This window comes from Myotis lucifugus, unplaced genomic scaffold (assembly GCF_000147115.1).
Source record: "Myotis lucifugus unplaced genomic scaffold, Myoluc2.0 scaffold_596, whole genome shotgun sequence".
NCBI classification, from domain to species: Eukaryota; Metazoa; Chordata; class Mammalia; order Chiroptera; family Vespertilionidae; genus Myotis; species Myotis lucifugus.
Window position 1 is genome coordinate 251,835 of NW_005871644.1, and position 19,810 is coordinate 271,644.

At 45.0% G+C, this 19,810-nt stretch overlaps 1 protein-coding gene across 4 annotated transcripts in view; it reads left to right on the forward strand.

Moving 5' to 3' along the window:
- UHRF1BP1 (UHRF1 binding protein 1) overlaps nucleotides 1-18,633 on the forward strand; it is a 61,607-nt gene extending 42,974 nt beyond the window's left edge. For 2 of the 4 annotated variants that reach the window (XM_006104716.3, XM_023745878.1), the window contains 13 exons: nucleotides 386-472; nucleotides 987-1,157; nucleotides 1,566-1,705; nucleotides 2,103-2,244; nucleotides 2,497-2,690; nucleotides 2,893-4,352; nucleotides 10,804-11,000; nucleotides 13,008-13,162; nucleotides 13,247-13,397; nucleotides 15,590-15,852; nucleotides 16,284-16,392; nucleotides 16,517-16,584; nucleotides 17,025-18,633. In XM_006104716.3, the coding sequence (XP_006104778.1) occupies nucleotides 386-472; nucleotides 987-1,157; nucleotides 1,566-1,705; nucleotides 2,103-2,244; nucleotides 2,497-2,690; nucleotides 2,893-4,352; nucleotides 10,804-11,000; nucleotides 13,008-13,162; nucleotides 13,247-13,397; nucleotides 15,590-15,852; nucleotides 16,284-16,392; nucleotides 16,517-16,584; nucleotides 17,025-17,150 (3,263 nt within the window). In that variant the 3' untranslated portion in view covers nucleotides 17,151-18,633. Of the gene's footprint in view, nucleotides 1-385; nucleotides 473-986; nucleotides 1,158-1,565; nucleotides 1,706-2,102; nucleotides 2,245-2,496; nucleotides 2,691-2,892; nucleotides 4,353-10,803; nucleotides 11,001-13,007; nucleotides 13,163-13,246; nucleotides 13,398-15,589; nucleotides 15,853-16,283; nucleotides 16,393-16,516; nucleotides 16,585-17,024 lie in introns of those variants that run through there. The other 2 variants (XM_023745877.1, XM_023745879.1) reach the window with 2 other exon arrangements.
- Nucleotides 18,634-19,810: the final 1,177 nt, after the last annotated feature.

The following is a 19,810-nucleotide window of genomic DNA, read 5'->3' on the forward strand; positions in this document are numbered from 1 at the left end:
GGTGGTCCGAGGACCACTGGTGGTCTGTGAGGTCCAAAAGGTTGGAGACCGCTGAGTCAATCAATCTAGGTTGGTATCATGTGCCTATGGGAGACCTGGGATTGGAACTCCTGAATCCTGAGTTTTTCCGTCTCTTTGGCCTTTTTAGAAATGTGGCAGCTATTTATAGAGACAGTGGAATATACTTTTTGGGGGGATCTTTTAGAGCATGTCCATTGGCTGTTGCAACTCGAAAAAGGAGGGACTCAGTCTTGAAAATCACCTGATGCCATGGCCTTTCAGGTGCACTGTGTATCAGGTCCTGAAGAGAACTTTTAATGCTTCAAGAGGTGCTTAGGCGTCTTTGTTCCTCCTGTTGCTAGTCACCTTTCTTTTTGTTTTATAGGTGTCTCTGCAAACAGACTCATGGATGGCGCCATGCAGCTTACCTTCCGCAAGATGGCATTTGACTACTACCCCTTCCACTGGGCAGGTATGGGAGTTCTGAATGGGGCCGTTCCAGCATGGCCCAGGTACTGAGCGCAGATTCCTGGGTTCCTCCCCGACTGCCCCGCAGGACGGTGCGAGGGCTTGCAGCCCCTGAGATACTGGAAATAGCCCTCTTCCAAATGACACCTTCTGGAAACTTTCAGGGTCCATTATAGATGATTCTTTATTGGGGTGAGAGGGAGGGGAGGGAAGGCAATGCCTGAGGTGTTGCTTTTGATTCTACCCTCTGCCCCTTACTTCACTGGTTAGAGCCTCTCCAGTAGTCCGTAGTCAAAGATGGCGGCATCCAGAAGCTGGCCTTTGGGAAGCTGAGGGGAAGGTCACATGTGGAATCCAGAACTTGAGTGCGCTGACTGGTTGATTTTTACATATCCCAGAAAATTCTGGATTAGGGCTGAGGGATCAGATTCTGAACTGTGACTATACCAGTGGAAGGGGAAAATTGGACATTGGATCATGATCTTGTTCTAAAATCTTTTTGCTTTTTTGTTGCACAGGCGACAGCTGCAAACACTGGGTACGGCACTGTGAGGCCATGGAGACCCGAGGCCAGTGGGCCCAGAAATTGGTGATGGAATTTCAGAGTAAAATGGAGAAGTGGCATGAGGAGATGGGTCTGAAACCTCCCTGGCACCTGGGGGTAGACTCTCCCCTCCAGAAGAAAGCAGGTGGGTTACAAGGAGCTGGAGGACTCCTGTTGCTTAGCCTCTGGCTATTTCCCTTTGAATATCCAGTGAGACAAAGCACTGGACTAGCTAGTTATCCCAGCCTTATCCCATGAGAGTCATTATGACTTTTTTCTTTACCCAGCCCTGTTTGTCCCCAGGGATGGCTGCAATGTTGCAAGAGGGTGCCATCACCTCTATTCAATCGCTGTTGCTTGGTCTTAGCGAGAAGATAATTTTTGAGTTCCATCCAGAAGCTAGACAGTGTTAGGCTGTCTTTCCTACAAATGGCATTAATGATCTTAGGGTCATCACTTTATAATCCTAATTAGGATTTTTACTTCCTAATTCTATTAATAATGAGAGTTGAATGTGTCTGAGTGTCTTTCCCACCTTTTAATTTTTATTTAGATTCTCTCTCCAGTACTCGAAAGAACTCGCTTGAGAGAAACCCCTCTCAGGGAAGAAAGGCTGCCTTTCGGCCTCCAGCATGGAATCGCTTACGCTCTAGCTGCCTGGTAATACGGGTGGATGACTTGGACATCCATCAGGTGAGGAGTCCAGGGCACGGGGAAGCGTGATTGGAAAGGGGTGGGCAGTTCCCTTGGAAGGCAACAGTGTGAACAAAGTTGTGGAATTTGGGGTCTGTTTCCCTAACTTCTGGGTGGATCGACACTTTCGTGTCTTTCCTTCCGAGCATGTCTGTTGAGATCTGTACTTGGGATTCCACCAGTTTCCTGTGAATATCCTACTACACACCTTACAAACCTTCCATTGAAAACATGAACTTGTGGATAGTGTTAGGCAGGTGTGAGAATGCCTGGAACACGTGGAAGATACATGTAGAAGCACTATGCTCCCTGGGACAGGCTAGAAGGATAGTAGAGGAAATGGAGGAAATTGTATTCTGGGTGCAGCACAGATGCTAACAGCAATTTGTAATAACAGGTTTCTACAGCTAAACAGCCCAGTAAGAAGCCATCTACACTCCTTTCCTGCAGTCGGAAACTTTACAACCTACCCGCTCAGGTCTCCGCCATTCACATTGAGTTCACAGAGTATTATTTCCCAGATAATCAGGAGCTTCCAGGTAAGCATCGGAGGTGGCCATTTCTTCTCGTCTAGGCATGATCTTCCCATTTGTCAGACTTGGGACTGTACTTATATTCTCACTTGTTGTTAGGAGTTTAGGGTATTTGAGTTAGTTTAGCACACCTTTGTTAAAGACTCTGCCCTGTATAAATATGTACCTTTGCTCTCTTGATAGTAAAATGAATACTAGCTGGTAAGTAGGAGTCGAGCTGCTACTTTGTACATGGCGATTCTCTTCTCTGCTTTCCAGTTCCCTGTCCCAATCTCTACATTGAATTAAATGGTCTGACATTTACTGTGGATCCTGTCAGCTTGCTCTGGGGAAACCTCTTCTGCCTGGATTTATACCGCAGCTTGGAGCAGTTCAAAGCTATCTACAAACTGGAAGATTCCAGCCAGAAAGATGAGCACTTGGACATCCGACTGGATGCCTTCCGGTTGAAGGTAGGGAGAGAGTGGGATTCTTGTTCCCTGTTGACAGCCACAGCTGCATTTCGCCCGTTACGATCCAGGGTTCTGCCCTGTCCTCTTGACAGAATAAGGAAAACAGTTTCACAGCTGCAGTGGTCTTTCCTTTTGTGTTAATGGTGGGGCGTGCAGATACTCATCTGGCCATTCTGAATTGGGTTTCCTTTTCTCTCTGAAGGTAAGCTTCCCGCTGGAGAAGAGAGAGCAGGCTGGGCTGCATCGGCCCCAGGCCCTAGTCTTCTCTGCATCGTCCATGACTGCCACCAATACGCGTCATACCCCACACTACAACTGTCCAGATCTCCACAGTCTCTTCCAGGGTTTTGCTGCTGCTGAGTTCTTTCATTCCAATTATGTTCAGTTCCCCAAGGTTCCAGGTGGCTTCAGTCTCCTGCATATGCTTTTTGTGCAGCATGCCTTCCAGATGGATTCCAGCCTCCCTCATGCTAGCACCCTCCCTCCCCAGAGGCCTACGGCTTCCCAGGATCTCTGGTCCATCCACTTCCCCCAGATCTCCTTGGACTTTGAGGGAACAGAGAACTTCAAAGGCCGTACCTTGAATTTTGTGGCCCCCTTCCCCTTGTCCCTTTGGGCCTGCCTACCCCTGCGCTGGCAGCAGGCCCAGGCACAGAAGCTCCTTTTGGCCGCAGAAGGGAGGCTGAAACCATCAGCCAGCTTTGGCAGTACTGTTCAGTCTGGGGCCCTAGCCCCTGACACTGTGTCCCATCTGAGGTCAAAGACTGAACATGATTTGAAAAGCCTGTCAGGTTTTACTGAAGTCATGGAGACTCTGAGAGAAGGCGGCGGTGGTGGTGTGGATATCAAAGAGCCTCTGACCGAGCTGCAGGACACGGCAGAGGTTCACATGCTTGTACACTCCCCTGACCATGTCCGAGTGAGGCTCGACCACTACCAGTACTTGGCTCTGCTCCGCCTGCAGGAGGTGCTCCAGGGTCTTCAGGAGCAGCTGATGAAGGATACAGAGGCCATGACTGGGTCTGCCATGCAGGACCCGACAGCTTGCATTGGGGTCCTCTTCCCCAGCGCTGAGGTGGCTCTGCTCATGCATCCTGCCCCTGGTGCTGCCGAAGCTGATTCTGTGGGTTTAGATACCACCAGCCTCATAGATTCGGAGCTGTCTCCTTCCGAGGATCGGGAGCTGAAGTCTGATGCCTCCTCAGACCAGGGCCCAGCAAGCCCTGAGACGTTTCTGGAGGACAGTGGCATTGGAAATCTGGATGCAGCCCAGGATAGGTCACTGCCTCTCTATAGCCATGGAGAGCTGCAGCACTCAGCTTCTCTTGCACAGCAGTGGGCAGGGAAGGGCCATGAGGCATTCGATTCGCTACAGGCCAAGAGACTAAGCAGAGCCCAAGCATCCAGCTCACCAGCTGCCCTGAAGCCCCCAGGTGTTAGGGATACCACTGTGAATGGACAGAGTGAGCTTGCACCCCTGAAGAACATTGAGGGAGAATTGTCAAGTGCTATGCATACGACCAAGGATGCCACCAAGGAGGCTCTGCATGCCACCATGGACCTCACCAAGGAAGCTGTGTCTTTGACCAAGGATGTCTTAGGTCTGGGCAAAGACCGAATGAGCTCCACCATGCACAAGATGCTGTCCCTGCCCCCAGCCAAGTGAGTGCTTCTCTGCTTCCTTCGCTTACCCCATCTCTTCCTCCTGGTTATGGTCATTAGACTTACAGTCTTTTACTGTGAGTGTTTTTAGAGTGGGATGTACCGTGCAGTCCCGAAGAATGCATAGAATGGCCTGTTTAATGTGGCAAAGCCTTGGTTTTCAGAGCTGCCTGCAGGGTAGGGCAGTGGAGGAATTTTCAGGCTACTTGGAGGGTAACAGGTACACCAATTGGAGAGACTCATTTTCAGGCTACATCTAATTCTGTGATAGGTGAAGAACCAGAAATCCCAATAAAATAACACAAAATCCCATGTGATTTCACATGCCTCCACATATCATAAACTATTCTTGGGCAGCTTTCAAGTCAGTTGCTTCTTAGGATTAAATTATCTCCTCTTTCTCTGACTCACTGTTATATCAGATATGCTACATTGGAATGATAATGCCTGCCATCTGTATGATATTCTAGTCTTCAGTGAGCGCTAGTGTAGCATTTGATTTGATTGGATCCCCCTGGCAACCTGGTAAGGTAGCTGCAGATACTTGTATCCTTAGTTTATGGCTGAGGAAACAGGCCTCAGGGAGGATGCGCCCAAGAAACCTGTGTGGTGGATCAAAAGCTGGGCTTTGGATTTGCTCTTTCTGATACATCTTATCAAGGTCTGACAGGAGAATAGAGGAGGAAGAAGTTCATCCTCTCGTTCAGCAATAATTTTTAAGCCCTACTGTGTGCCGTTCTCTGTGGTAGGCACTGGAGATAAGTAGGGAGTAAGCAGAAACACAGAAATGGAGCCAGAAGAGTGGAAAGGTACAGATTTTCCATTAGGTGCCTTGTGGTTTTAGGAAAGAGAATGAAGACTACAGGAAATCTTTGCTGGGACATTTCGTGGTTTGGGGACCTTGGTATGAAAACTGGTGGCTTAAGAGCTTTTGTCTGAATGGATTGTCTTAAGTGGATCTCTCAACATTACAGGGGGCTGTGCTAGAACCTGCTAGGCCTACATAGTCTAGGAAGAAGGAAACAGGAATGCTTTTAGGGGGGTGAATGATATAATAATTCCAGCTGACATTTAATGAGTGCTTTTTTTGTCAGGCACTGTCCTAAATACGTATAATATTAGTCCATTGAACTCTTGTAACAACCCTATAAGGCGGGTACTGGTATCACTCCCTCCCCATTTTACCAATGAGGAAACAGGCTCAGAGAGGTAAGGAATTTGCTCAGGATCACACAACTTGTGAGTGGTGGGGCGAGGATTAAAAGCCTGGACTGCCAGTCACCAAATGTGCTGCCTTTTCTAAATGCAGAAGAGTAAGGGAGATGGGAAAGAGGAGAGATGGAAAGAGCAGAGAAAGGTGTGTGATACAAGTTTTTTTTTAAACACCTGCAGTGACGTCCTAACTGTGCAGGCCAGTGGGCTTTTCGCAGTCCTCACCCTGGCCTCCGCAGTGGCAGTGACTCCTGCCAGTCGGTTCATCCTGAGCGTGTGTGACTTCAGAGGGAGGAGTCTTTTCTTCTTCCTTAGCTGCTCTCTTCTTCCCTTTATCCTGTAAATGTAACCGTGCATTCTCATCACCTTGGTCATAATTTTTAATTATAAAAATGATTGTGCTCACTTTGTTGACAATGTAAAAAATAGAAGAAAACATGAAAGCCACTTGCAATGATGCTGTCCAGAGATAGCCACTATTTACATTTGCATCTATTTTTTTCCAGTGTTCATGTATATATTTGTGTATCCATGTGAATGCTGATATGTGTATACACACATATATATACAAATATGGTTTTTACAATGGGATTATACTTCTATAGGATATAGAAAATGTCCAATTTTATTCACTTAATGTTTTGTTGTGAATATTTTCCCATTCATTTTCCTATTCAAAATTATGTGTGCATAATTTTTAATTGCTCTATTATGTTCTAGCAAACTGTTGTATCATGATTTATTCATCTATTCCACTATCTAGGCGTAACTCATTTAGTCTGTTTCCAGTTTTTCTCAGCTAGAACCGATGCTGTGTTAAATGTCCTTATTTTTGTGAACAATACTGTTTATGCAAATTAAATCTAGAAATAGAATTATTGGGGTCAAACACTACAAACATTTTTAAAGTTCTTGATGCATTTGCCAAACTTTCTGAAGATTTATATCAGCCTGTGCTTTTGAATGCTTTCTCTCTCGGTTATTTTATCCATTTCCTCAATTCTGCTATATTCCCTATTTTCAATCCTGACTTCCTTCCCCTACTCATTTAAAAGTATCTACTGCATGTAGTTCCAAAGGGATGTCCCAGGAGTGCCTGGAACCTCACATACATATAGCTAAATTCCTTCTCTCTCCCCAGACCAGTTCTTTCCCCTTTTGGTATCATCAGTCTGCTCGTTCAAGTTCTACATTTTGACTCCGCTCATTCAGTCATTGGTCAAGTTTGGACCACAATTCCTAGAGCAGGGATTCTCAGACATAAGCCTGCTTCAGAATCAGCTGGAGAACTTGTGAAAACACTGCTGAGCCCTACCCCCAGTTCCTCATTGAGGGAATCTCACATCAGTTGCTCCTGTTTGTCCCCAAATGTCAACTGTTTTAGAAAACAATTAATTGAATTACTCATTGAAGTCTTTACTTTCTAACTTGTTAGAAAAAGCCAGGTCAAACTTCCTAAAACACAGGTATGATCTTGTTATTTCTCTACTCTAAAACCTTCAGGCTCTTTCCTCATATCCCCTGAATTGAAATATTTCGTGTGGCATAAATCACATGGCACTTTACAGTTTTTATTTATTTATTTTAAACTAGAGGCCCCCTGCACAAGATTTGTGCACTGGGGATGGGAGGGGGGTCCCTCAGCCCGGCCTGTGCCCTCTCACAGTCTGGGACCCCTCAGGATCGGACCTAAGCTGGCAGTAAGACATCCCTCTCACAGTCCGGGGCTCTCGCAGTTCAGGACCCCCTGCTCCTTACCGCCTGTCTGCAGCGGAGGCGGGAGAGGCTCCTGCCTCTGCCACTGCACTAGCGAGCTGTGAGCCTGGCTTCTAGCTGGGCAGTGAAGCACACTGACTACCCGGGGGCAGCTCCTGCGTTGAGCATCTGCCCCCTGATGGTCAGTGTGCATCATAGTGACTGGTCTTTCTGCCATTTGGTCAATTTGCATATTAGCCTTTTATTAAATAGGAGGATAATCGACTGTATTTCTTTAGAGTATATCAGTACTGAGCAGAAGGTACAGAGATTTCCCACAATTCCTAGAGCAGGGATTCTCAGATGTAAGCCTACTTCAGAATCAGCTGGAGCACCTTCATATATAATCTTTCACCCAGGGTTTTCTGTAATTTGGCTGCAACCATGTGGTAAAGTGAAAAAAAGTGCTTTGCAAGAAGGTAATAGTCTTGGGTTTTTCTTTTTCTGTTTCTTTTTTTTTAGATTTGGGTTTTTTAAAAATTCATCTTTACTCATGAGTCAGTTTCTTCATCTGTAAAATGGGAGTGTAGGATTAAAAGGTATTTGAAGCCCTAGCCAGTTTTGCTCAGTGGATAGAGCGTTGGCCTGTGGACTGAAGGGTCCCAGGTTCAGTTCTGGCCAAGGGCACATGCTTGGGTTGTGGGCTCGATCCCCAGTAGGGGGCGTGCAGGAGGCAGCCGATCAGTGATTCTCTCTCATCATTGATGTTTCTATCTCTCTCTCCCTCTTCCTTCCTCTCTGATATTGATAAAGAAATATATTTTATTTTAAAAAAAGGTATTTGAAGGCTTCTTTTCACGATGTTATGCCTTTTTTACTTTATCTTCCATTTCTTTTTTTTAAATTAAATCTTTATTGTTCAGATTACATTTGTTCCTCTTTTTTCCCCCCCCATAACTCCCCTCCTCCCAGTTCCCGCCCCACCCTCCGCCCTCACTCCCCACCCACTGTCCTCATCCATAGGTGCACGATTTTTGTCCAGTCTCTTCCGGCATCTCCCACTCCCCTTTCCCCCCCAAGAATAGTCAGTCCATTCCCTTTCTATGTCCCTGATTCATTATAATCACCAGTTCATTCTGTACATCAGATTATTTATTCACTTGATTCTTAGATTCACTTGTTGATAGATGCATGTTTGTTGTTCATAATTTGTATCTTTACCTTTTTCTTCTTCTTCCTCTTCTTAAAGGATACCTTTCAGCATTTCGTATAATACTGGTTTAGTGGTGATGAACTCCTTTAGCTTTTCCTTATCTGTGAAGATCTTTACCTGACCTTCAATTCTGAATGATAGCTTTGCTGGATAAAGTAATCTTGGTTGTAGGTTCTTGCTATTCATCACTTTGAATATTTCTTGCCACTCCCTTCTGGCCTGCAAAGTTTCTGTTGAGAAATCAGCTGACAGTCGTATGGGTATTCCCTTGTAGGTAACTGAGTTTCTTTCTCTTGCTGCTTTTAAGATTCTCTCTTTGTCTTTTGCTCTTGGCATTTTAATGATGATGTGTCTTGGTGTAGTCCTCTTTGGATTCCTTTTGTTTGGGGTTCTCTGCGCTTCCTGGACCTGTAAGTCTATTTCTTTCACCAGGTGGGGGAAGTTTTCTGTCATTATTTCTTCAAATAGGTTTTCAATATCTTGCTCTCTCTCATCTTCTGGCACCCCTATAATTCTGATGTTGGTATGCTTGAAGCTGTCCCAGAGGCACTTTACACTATCTTCGTATTTTCGGATTCTTTTTTCCTTTTGCTTTTCCGGTTGGGTGGTTTTTGCTTCTTTGCATTTCAAATCTTTGACTTGATTCTTGCGCTCCTCTGGTCTGCTGTTGGTAGTCTGTATAATATTCTTTATTTCAGTCAGTGTATGCTTAATTTCTAGTTGGTTCTTTATCACAACATCGAGGGTCTCATTAGATTTCTTGAGGCTCTCATCAAGTTTATCGGCAGTTTCTAGCAAATTATTGAAAGCCCTCAAAAGTGCGTTTTTTAGCTCTATATCCTCCATTTCTGTCATGTTTTTTTGTCTCCGCATTTTTTATGCTTTCTTGGTGCACCCCCTTGTGGTCTTTGTGCGCAGTCTTGTTGTAGTTAAGCCTTAATTGTTGTCGGCAATACTAGGGGTGAATTGACCTCCAGGCTAACTGGCTATGAGAGTCAGCTGTGTCTGCAGTGGGAGAGCTTCTGTGCTGAATCTCTAGGGCGGTGCTAATCTAGCCTTTGCCTGAGGCTATCCGGCAAATGCCTCTGTGCAGGGCTTGGGCGGGGCGGGTCCCAGGGGATCTACAGGGCGGGCGGGGCGAGCAGTTATGGCTGCTCTCAGTTCCGTCCCCAGCAGCTCTGCCTCTCAGATTCTCAGCATCCGCTGCGAACCTCGGAGAGAAAGCTGCCTTCCCACTTCTCCCGTTTGAGTCTGGGTCCCTAGAGACTCGCCGGATCTAGAGTTCAGAGTCTGAAACTCCCTCCCGATTGAAAACAACAACCGCGCCCTCCGCCGCCGGCCCGCTCCACATGCACTCCGCACCTTAGTATTTCACCTCCGCACTGCGCCTCCTCTGAGTCTGGGTATGGATTTCTCTTTACTTCTAGTTGTAGAATCTCTCCTCAGCCAGCCTTCCTGTGGTTCTGGGTGATGTCCGTTCCGTCTTTTAGTTGTATTTTTGAAGTGGTTGTTCGAGGCAGCAAAGTCCGGCGTTAACCTATGCCGCCATCTTGGTTCTCCTCTATCTTCCATTTCTTTCCCTAACAAAATTTATGCTCCAGTTGGGCTGAGCTACTTACTAGTCTCTAAAGGGACTTTTTGTTTTCTGGTTCTGTGCCTTTGCTTATGCTGTTTCTTCACCATAAAATGCTCTTTTCCCCACCTCTTTCACAGTCCTTCAAAGACCAACTCAAATGCCGTCTCCTTCCACAAAGCCATTTTTGATCCCCTTCTCCTCATCTTTGGCTTGTACCTCTGTCCCTCTCTTATGGTATATGTAACTTACTCCCATAGAGTGTTATTTATGTTTGAGTCTCCTCCTGCCTTCTAGATGGTAAGTTCTTGAGGACAGGGGATGTCTTATTCATTACTTTATTACCCTCCACCGCTGCCCTGTGCCTAGATTGGTCCTTGTATGCGGAAGTTATTCAGTAAATACTTGTGGAACGAATGTGGGTGGATTCAAGTGCTATTCATTAGGTAGCTATTCATTAGCATGGGCTGTAGGTAGGTAGGTAGTTGTTCTCTTCTCTATATGGGATGACCTTATATATATAACCTTGACATTGAATGTTGATAAGGGAGAGCTGCTTATGCAGCTTGAAATGCTGGAATATGAGGATTCATAAAGGCCACCTGTTAAAATGGTGTGACACCCCTCCCCTCTATAGCAGGTAATAGTTGACATCAAAGTGTATGTATATAATAACTGTCTGGGCTGAAGGGATGGATATTGCAAGGGAACGAAACAGTGTTTCTGAAGCCACATCTGTGGGTTTTGTTTTTGAACAGGGAGACCATGGCCAAGATAGAGGAGAAGGTGGCAGCCCCAGTGAGTGGAGGTGGTTCCCGACTCCGATTTTTTTCCATGAAGAGGACAGTGTCTCAGCAGTCATTTGATGGTGTCTCATTGGATAGCAGTGGCCCTGAAGACCGGATTTCAGTAGACAGCGATGGTAGTGATGGGTTCGTGATGCTCATGGAGTCTGGTAAGTGGAAGCAGAGCCAGCCAATGTTCTAGAAGTCCAGAAAGGGTTCTTTCTCCTGCTTGTATTCAGACTGGTAGGGTGCAGAAGGACCTGAGATTTGATAAAATAGACATTTTCTTAACCAAAACAGAAAAAAGAGAAATTTTAATGGATTTGTGGCTAGCTTTATCCCCACATCTTCTAGGTTATTGTTTAGTGCCTGGCCTTTATCACAGAACGAGACCAGTCATACAGCCACCCAGCTGCAGCATAGCATTAGTTTTGTGACTGGTGTTATGGTGTGTGTGTGCTGTCTGGTTTTTGCCCAACTATGTATTTTATTATTGAAAAATAACTAGGAGCTTTTTGTCTATGATAAAACAAACAACTTTTAGGAATTAGATCAATTACCATAGGAAATTACACTGGAAAGCAAACTTTTAAAATTGTTCCTTGCCCTAGCTGATTTGGCTCAGTGGATAGAGCGTTGGCCTGCGGACTGAAGGGTCCTGGGTTTGATTCCAGTCAAGGGCACAAGCCTGGGTTGTGGCTCGATCCCCAGTAGGGGGTGTGCAGGAGGCAGCCGATCAATGGTTTTCTCTCATCACTGATGTTTCTCTCTCTCCCTCCCTCTTCCTCTCTGAAATCAGTAGAAATGTATTTTTTTAAAAAAATTGTTCCTTAAGGCCCTGGCTGGTTTGGCTCAGTGGATAGAGCGTCGGCCTGCAGACTGAAGGGTCCCAGGTTCAATTCCGGTCAATTGCATGTACCTTGGTTGCGGGCACATCCCCAGTGGGGGCTGTGCAGGAGGCAGCTGATCGATGTTTCTCTCATCGATGTTTCTAGCTCTCTATCCTTCTCCCTTCCTCTCTGTAAAAAAAAAAATCAATAAAATATATTTAAAAAAAAATTGTTCCTTAAGTGTCTAAATGAAAAAAAAAAGAGAATGTACTGTTTCTTAAGCTGAGTGGTGTGTGCCCATGTTTGTTTTGTTATTATTATTTTTAAATATATTTTTTATTGATTTTAGAGAGGAAGAGAGAGGGAGAGAGAGAGAAACACTCAGTGATGAGAGAGAATCACTGATTGGCTGCCTCCTTCACGTCCCACACTGGGGATCAAACCTACAACCCAGGCATGTGCCCTGACTGGGAATTAAACTGTGATTTCCTGGTTTGTAGGATGCTTAACCACTGAGCCACCCCAGCTGGGCTGTTATTATTATTATTAATTTCTTATGGGAAATTTCAAATATATATATAAAAGTAGACAGAATGAAGTCATGAACCCTCATATACCCATTACCTAGCTTCAAATATTAAGAACACATGGTCATTTTTGTTTCATACATACTTCTGCCCACTTCCCTTCTTCCCATGTTATTTTGAAGCAAATCCCAAACATATCATTTGATCCACAAATATTTTCATTATGCATCTCTAGAAAACACAAACTTTTAATTATGGCAAAAGACACATAAATTGACCATCTTAACTCTTAAATATAATTCAATGGCATTAAGTACATTCAGATAGTTGTGCAACCATCTCTACTATCCATCTCCAGAACTCTTCATCCTGAAAAAATGAAACTCTATGCCTATACTCCTGTTAACCATCATTCTGTTTTCTTTCTCTATGAATTTGACCATTCTAGGTACCTCATATAAGTGGAAGCATACAGTACTTGTTCTTTTGTGACCATCTTGTTTAACCTAACATAATGTCCTCAAGGTTCATTCACGTCGTAGCATGTGTCAGAATTTCCTTCGTATTTTGTTTATCCATTCATCCATCCATGGACACTTGACTTGCTTCCATTTATAGACTTTTAAAATATTATAGATAAAATACTATTGCACTTTTAAAAATTAACTAATTCCTTAAATTCATCAAATATGTAGTTAGTCTTCAAATTTCTAATCTCATAAATGTCATGTTTTGTCTTTGCAATTGTCATTGTTTTTAGAGATTGTATTTGAACAGAAGTTTTTGACTTTCAAACTCTTTTGTTGTCTTTCTTATGCAGAGTCTGGTTCAGAATCTCTTCCACCAGGATCTCTTCCAAGTGCCCTGGACAGTGCTGGTGTTCAAGGGAGCTCCATCGTGGAGAGTTGTGGACAGGGGTCACCAGGGGCCAATAGTTTGGCCCCACCCAGTGGGGAAGACCTCCACCCTCACCCGGTCAGCTGCTCTCCTTCCTTCTCTGCAGAGGGCAGGCTCTAGGCTGGAAGCTCAGGAATCAGCTAAGATAGTCTCCTTTTACAGGTCTCGGTTCTGGTGCTGAAGGTAAATGAGGTGTCTTTGGGGATTGAGGTACGTGGTCAGGACCTGACTGTGGCCCTGCAAGCAGAGGAACTGAGCCTGCAGCACCTGGGCACCGTGGGACTCTGGCCGTTCCTGCATGGACAGTGCCCGGGTAAGGAGGGCGGCCATTCCAGGCAAGCTGGTGGGATTTGTCTGGGGCAGCCAGAGCTTAACTGGTTCCTGTCACTGCTCCAGCGGCAGCTGCCCTAGCCAAGCCCTTAGCCTTTCTCTCCAGTAGCCATTTGGGGGAGGAAGGACTCCCAACGAAGCCGCCTTCTTGCCAGGAACTTCTTTCTGGGGCTTTGCATTCAGTAGTAGGTTAGTCTTCATTTTCATTTCCCACATGCTCCTTAAGCTTATGCATGAGGACAGTGTCCACTTATTCGTTCGTGTGGCTGCTCACATCAAATTATATCTGACCAAGGAGCTTCTGTCACTCAGATTAAATCCTTTGATGTGAATTATCATTTAGACTTTAAAAGATGACAGGAAAAATCTGGGCTTGTGTTACATGTTTCATTTAAAATTTTGGTTTTTAAAATATTCAGTAAATACTAAGGAATACTTATAAGGTATATGTAAGGTATAAAAAAATAACAATACAGTGAATCCACATACCCACCTCCTAGTTTAATAAAACAGTGCCATTAACTTTGAAGCCCTGGACTCCTCTCCTGAACCTCTGCCTCTCCTCTGTCAGAGGGAGCCACGGCATCCTGAATTTTGTATTTGTTACTCTCTTGCTTTACAGTTTCACACGTGTTTGTATCAATGTATTATTTTGCTTTGTGGGGTTTTGAGTTATTCTAAGTGGAATTATAGTTTATATTCTTTTCTGATTTACTTCTTTCTTTTTTAAAAAAAATATATTTTATTGATTTTTTACAGAGAGGAAGGGAGAGAGATAGAGAGTTAGAAACATCGATGAGAGAGAAACATTGATCAGCTGCCTCCTGCACATCTCCCACTGGGGATGTGCCCGCAACCCAGGTACATGCCCTTGACTGGAATCGAACCTGGGACCTTTCAGTCCGCAGGCCGACGCTCTATCCACTGAGCCAAACCAGTTTCGGCCTGATTTACTTCTTTCAAGCAACATGATATTCTTCAGATTCTTCCAGGCTGTTGAGTTAGCTATAATTCATTGTCTCTGCTATATAATATTCTATTGTATAAATATACTACTTTTTGCTTTTTAAAAACAGCTTTATTGGGGGTATAATTTTTTGCTTTTTATGAAACAGCATACTGTGAAATTCACTCACTATAAATGTACAATTCAGTAATTTTTAGTACGTTTACAGAGTTGTGCAAGCATCACCATCACCCCTCAAATACCTCTTGTACCCATCACTATATTTACTTCTTTAGTCTATTCTGAACAGGCATTTGGATTGTTTGCAGTATTTTTGTGTTGCCTTGAACATCCTTGTACATGTCTCTAGTATGTATGTTGGAGAGTTCTCCAGAGTTCTGTTCCTGAGGATATCATTTCTAGGTCATTAGGGAAGGTATAGCTCTAACTGTTCTAGACAATGCCAGTTTGTTTTCTAAAATGGTTGTACCATTAGCAGTATGTAAGTACACAGTTGTTCCATATTTTTGGCTATAGCTGAGATTGTTTTTTTTTTTCAATATATTTTTATTGATTTTTTACAGAGAGGAAGGGAGAGAAATAGAGAGTTAGAAACATCGATGAGAGAGAAACATCGATCAGCTGCCTCCTGCACAACTCCCACTGGGGATGTGCCCACAACCCAAGTACATGCCCTTGACCGGAATCGAACCTGGGACCCTTCAGTCCACAGGCCAACGCTCTATCCACTGAGCCAAACCGGTTTTGGCTGAGATTGTTTTTTGTGGAGTTTTGAGATTAGCATGGATCCTGCTTGGCTTTATCAGAGAGGCGTGCCTTTATCTGGGAAGACCAAGACTTGACAGAAAGGAAGAGACATTCAAATTTAGCAGAGTAGAGCGTTTTATGTTTTCAGAGCTTTTCTTGGCCATTCTTAGCAAGGCCAGCTGTTTTGGCCCTTTCCCTCCAGATCCACCATGGGAGTTACAGCAAGGGAGCCGAGCCCATGGTCTTCGTGGTCAGGCTGCTAGTGCTCAGATCCTGTCCTGCTATTATAAGTGGTGTAACTTTGGGCAATTATTCTCTCGGTCCTAGTTCCTTCATCTCTAAGATGGGAAGGATGATAATACTTTTGGCATAGGGTTGTTATGAATATTATGTATACGTAAAGTGTTTAGAACAGTCCCTGACTATTAGTTAATTAATTTTTTCCTTCTGTCATCTCAAAGGTACGAGCTTTCTAGAATCCTCAACTTCGAAGACTTGCCACATCAGGCCAGCTGTGGGCCTTCGCTTTGAGGTGGGGCCTGGTGCAGCTGTTCATTCCCCCCTGGCCACAAAGAATGGCTTCCTGCATTTATTGCTTCAAGGCTGTGACCTTGAGCTGCTCACCTCAGTGCTCAATGGCCTGGGGCCCTTCTTGGAGGATGAGGAGATTCCGGTGGTAGTTCCCATGCAGATTGAGCTCCTGAACTCCAGGATCACCCTGAAGGTGAGAGAGTCTTTGGGTTTTCACCCTAGACTTTATCAGGCCAGGAATTCTGGCAGCGACAGCTTTAGCCTCTTGCCTTGTCACTGTAAAAGGAGTGAGGAGTGAGTGAGGAAAAGCATATTCGCATTCTTTGTCAGTGTTATAGCTCTACATACATATGTGTTGTCAAAAAGTCCTGTGTTCAGGTCAGAAGACCTGTCTGTAGCCCTGACCTTGTCCTTGGCGTGCAGCATGATGGTGTGCAATCCCTAGTTTATCTGATCCTCAGTTTCACCATCTCTAGAGAGACTCATTGCTGCCTCTCACACCCTTGCAAGAATGTATGGATAAACGATGACATAGCAGTGCTTCAGACTGAATGGGAGAAGCCTGGGTTGTTACCTGATTGCTCTGAGTTGGTTGGGGCATCATGCATTCCCTCTTTCCTGTAGGATGATATCCCCCCCATCTACCCAACGTCTCCAGGCCCCGTGCCCATCACTCTAGCCATGGAGCATATTGTGCTGAAGCGGAGTGATGATGGTGTGTTCCACGTAGGCGGTGAGTTGGGCTTTTCAGCCCCCTGGCTTCCCTGTCTTTCTCCTGTAAGGGAATAGGTGACAACTAGGAATTGTCTGCATCTGGGCAGCAATTTGTCATTTAGAACCTTTACTTTTTTTTCCAGCTGCTGCTCAGGACAGACCATCAGCTGAAGTACCTAACAGTGAAAAGAGACAGCCCCCAAAAGAACAGGTATTTTTGGTGCTCACAGGGGAGGCTTTTGGACAACAGGAGAGGACCTGACTGAACAGTACCTTCCCCATAAGCCCCTAGGGACTGTAGTCGCAGAAGCTGGTAAAACCCAGAAGGCTGGAAAGGTTTCTCGTGCTGTATGTGGATGGGTGGTTTGGGCTCTGTCACCTAGTAGCAGCCTCTAGATGCGTTGAATAGAGGATGTAAATCAGGAGCTGGTGGTGGAAGGATGGTTGCTGATCACAGATCTTCCAGCTGCTGTCCCTCTAACTGATGAACTCTGAAGAGAGGATTAGGCTTCTAGAAAAAATCGAGTTGGGTTCTCTTGACCATTGGCCAAACTTGTGGATCTTTCTTCCACCTTGTTCCTGTACTGAGTGTTGTTGTTTTTTCAAGTTGTGTTACTTTATTCATTAACTGAATGACTTATTGTTCCTCAGGTGAAAGAACTGTCTACCCTACAAAAGGAACTTATAGAAACTAAACAAGCATTGGCCAATGCCATCCAGGATAAAGACAAACTTTTCCAGGAGCTTAGGAAATATAACCCCTTCTTTGAGCTCTGACAGCTGTGGCTCAGCCATCTGTGCCAAGGAGAGGCAGTCACCAGCAACATCAGCACCCATGACAGACGGCAGCCTCCAGTGTTGAATAAGTTGAGCTAAGGATGCCAGAGGGACCGGGCGTGCTTAACTCCTTTCTGCTATGGGTTGTCACTGGGATAGCAGATAGGGCCAAGCATGACCATGTTCCAGGAAATTGGGGGCAGCTTTGTGCGTGGCTCACGCATCACGTCTTGCTGTTGGGTCCTCTGCACACTAGGTGGCATCTTCTCCACACTGTAGGCCATTTCACTGCATGGTTTCATGACAGACATTTGCTTCCTCCACAACCTGTGTGAACAAGGGGAAGTGCTCACCTCCTCAGTCACCCACAGAGCCACCAAAGATTCTCTTCCTAGAGCTTCCTGTAGCAGACCTGAACAGTCCTGCCTGAGCTCCGGCCACGGGGTAGAGTGGAATAGGAAGCAGCCAGCAAGGCGGAGTCAGGAGGGGCACGAGATAAGGGAGACCGGGACCCTGCTTTTTTTGGAAAGGGAACCAAGCTCATATCTTCTTGGCTGATATTACAATCAGATTTTTCAGGGTTCAGCTTCCTTTGTTAGGCTTTGTCATTGTGAGGCTGTGGTAGAAAGTAAACAACAGCAGCTTTCCCTTCTGTAACACAATTTATTTGAAGTTTAAGTCAAAATAATAATCACTCTGGGTTAGGTGGTTGAAGGCATGATGTGGTAGGGATGAGCGGGGAGCTTGGTTCTGAGCCCCAGGTGCCTGCCTAGAATGCTGCCTCTTCTGCGGCTGCACCTCGGAGGTGCTTTCCTGTCTCCCCAGGGCCCCCGGCACAGCTGTTTCCCCAGCACTATGACTTTCTACCAGCACTCTCCTTAGCTCTTGGTTTGGGAGCTGAAAGTGTGTTTTAAACTATAACGTAAACACCTTAGTCTGTTGCACCCCACTCCCCTCTATCACTGTGGCTTTTAAAATTATGTAATTTTGACTTAAAAAAAAATACCCTTCATCCTAGCTAGGTTTTGACACCTGCCCCCCAAAAAGCGCAATTTCCTCCTCTCTTTCCTATCTAATTCTTCCTTAACACTACCTTCATCTATACTGTTTTGTGTACTTCAGACTGTGTTGATTGGACAGAAACTCATCAGCTAACTCACCTTGAATCTGCAGGATGGTAAATTAGTGATTTAGTAGTGTCAGTAAAGTCTTAATCACATTGACCTATTGAAGGAAAGGTAAAATGTTTCCCTGTGGGAAATCATGCCCAACTTATATATTATAGATTTTTTAGGATAAAAAGAAACATGTGTTCAAGAAGGAACAGTATCTAATTTGTTCAGACTTTTAAAGAACTTTTGTCAAGTTCTTCATTAAGGCAGTTTAAAAGCACCAGTTACTGTGAGATTATGGGAATATTTTGTCATGCTTAGGAAACAACTTAGAGGCTTAAGAATAAACATGTTTCTGGAAAGACTGTTAACAGGGGAAGTTTCCTACTGATTGATGCTTGGTTGAACCTTATTTAATATTTTCATAAATAACCTGAAAGTAGGATATTATAATGCAATCATATGTCACTACTTCTAGGCATTGAAAGGTAAACCAGAAGAGACTTTAAACACACACATAAACACACACATAAACACACACACACAAACACACACACACACACCCCAAAACTGCAGAAGGGCCACAAGCCAGGCTGTGAATACTCAGGAAAGTGACAGGTGAGGTTCATTGCAGGTGAGTGTGAAGGAATGCACTTACAGAAAACAGCACAGCAGCTGACGAGGCAGCGCGCTCTGTTAAAACTCAGGACGGAAACGGAGGCATTGCTGAGGGGAAGGGTCGATGTGCTACTGAGGCCAAAAGGCCAATTACATCATCAGCAAGGGCACATGGAGGCAACCCAGAACAGGACCTCACACGGCCATGCACATGTGCACCTCGGGTCTTACTTAAAATATACAGCTGCAGAGAGCAGCGACAATGATGGGGGGTGGAGGCACTTAGGTGAGGACCCATCTTGAACGATGATAGCGGAGGGTGGTGTTTGATCACATATCCAGCAAGAGGAAGGACATGTTCACCAGGTCCTGAAATACTAGCTCTCGGGCTGTACCGCAGAGCCTTAGGCAAAAGGAAGCACTCCTCATAGCAAATCAGAAACTTGTGGGGCTCGTTGTCAAGGTCGCTGGCAGGACCTGTGCGGGGCCGCAGGAGGGGTAGGGAGTCCTTGCATGGTGTAGGCCCCCGAAAGGAATTGCAGGCCACTGGGGCTATTTGGTGAAATACGACTCCACAGACTCCCTTAATGCTTCTTCAAAGGCAGAATGGAGAACAAATGGATCAGCAGTCCTCTCAAGTATGGCATTTCTAAAGTCTTAGAAGGGGAGGAGGGAGATCCAGTCCCTGGAAAATGGAATTATTCAACCTTAGGCTCACCAGAATTGGTTTAAAATCACACTGATTTTCTTCCCTTTCTCTTTTCCTGGCTCACCATATCCCTCTGGCATCCCTCCATGCGAAGAACATGCCTAATCGGCATTGCCTGGTATACCTTTACCTTAAGAACTTGTGCTTGATGGCAGGCAGTAGAAACAACCTGGGCAATACCAAGGTTAACCCGTTAATAGCCAGCTCAGTCAGTTTCTGGC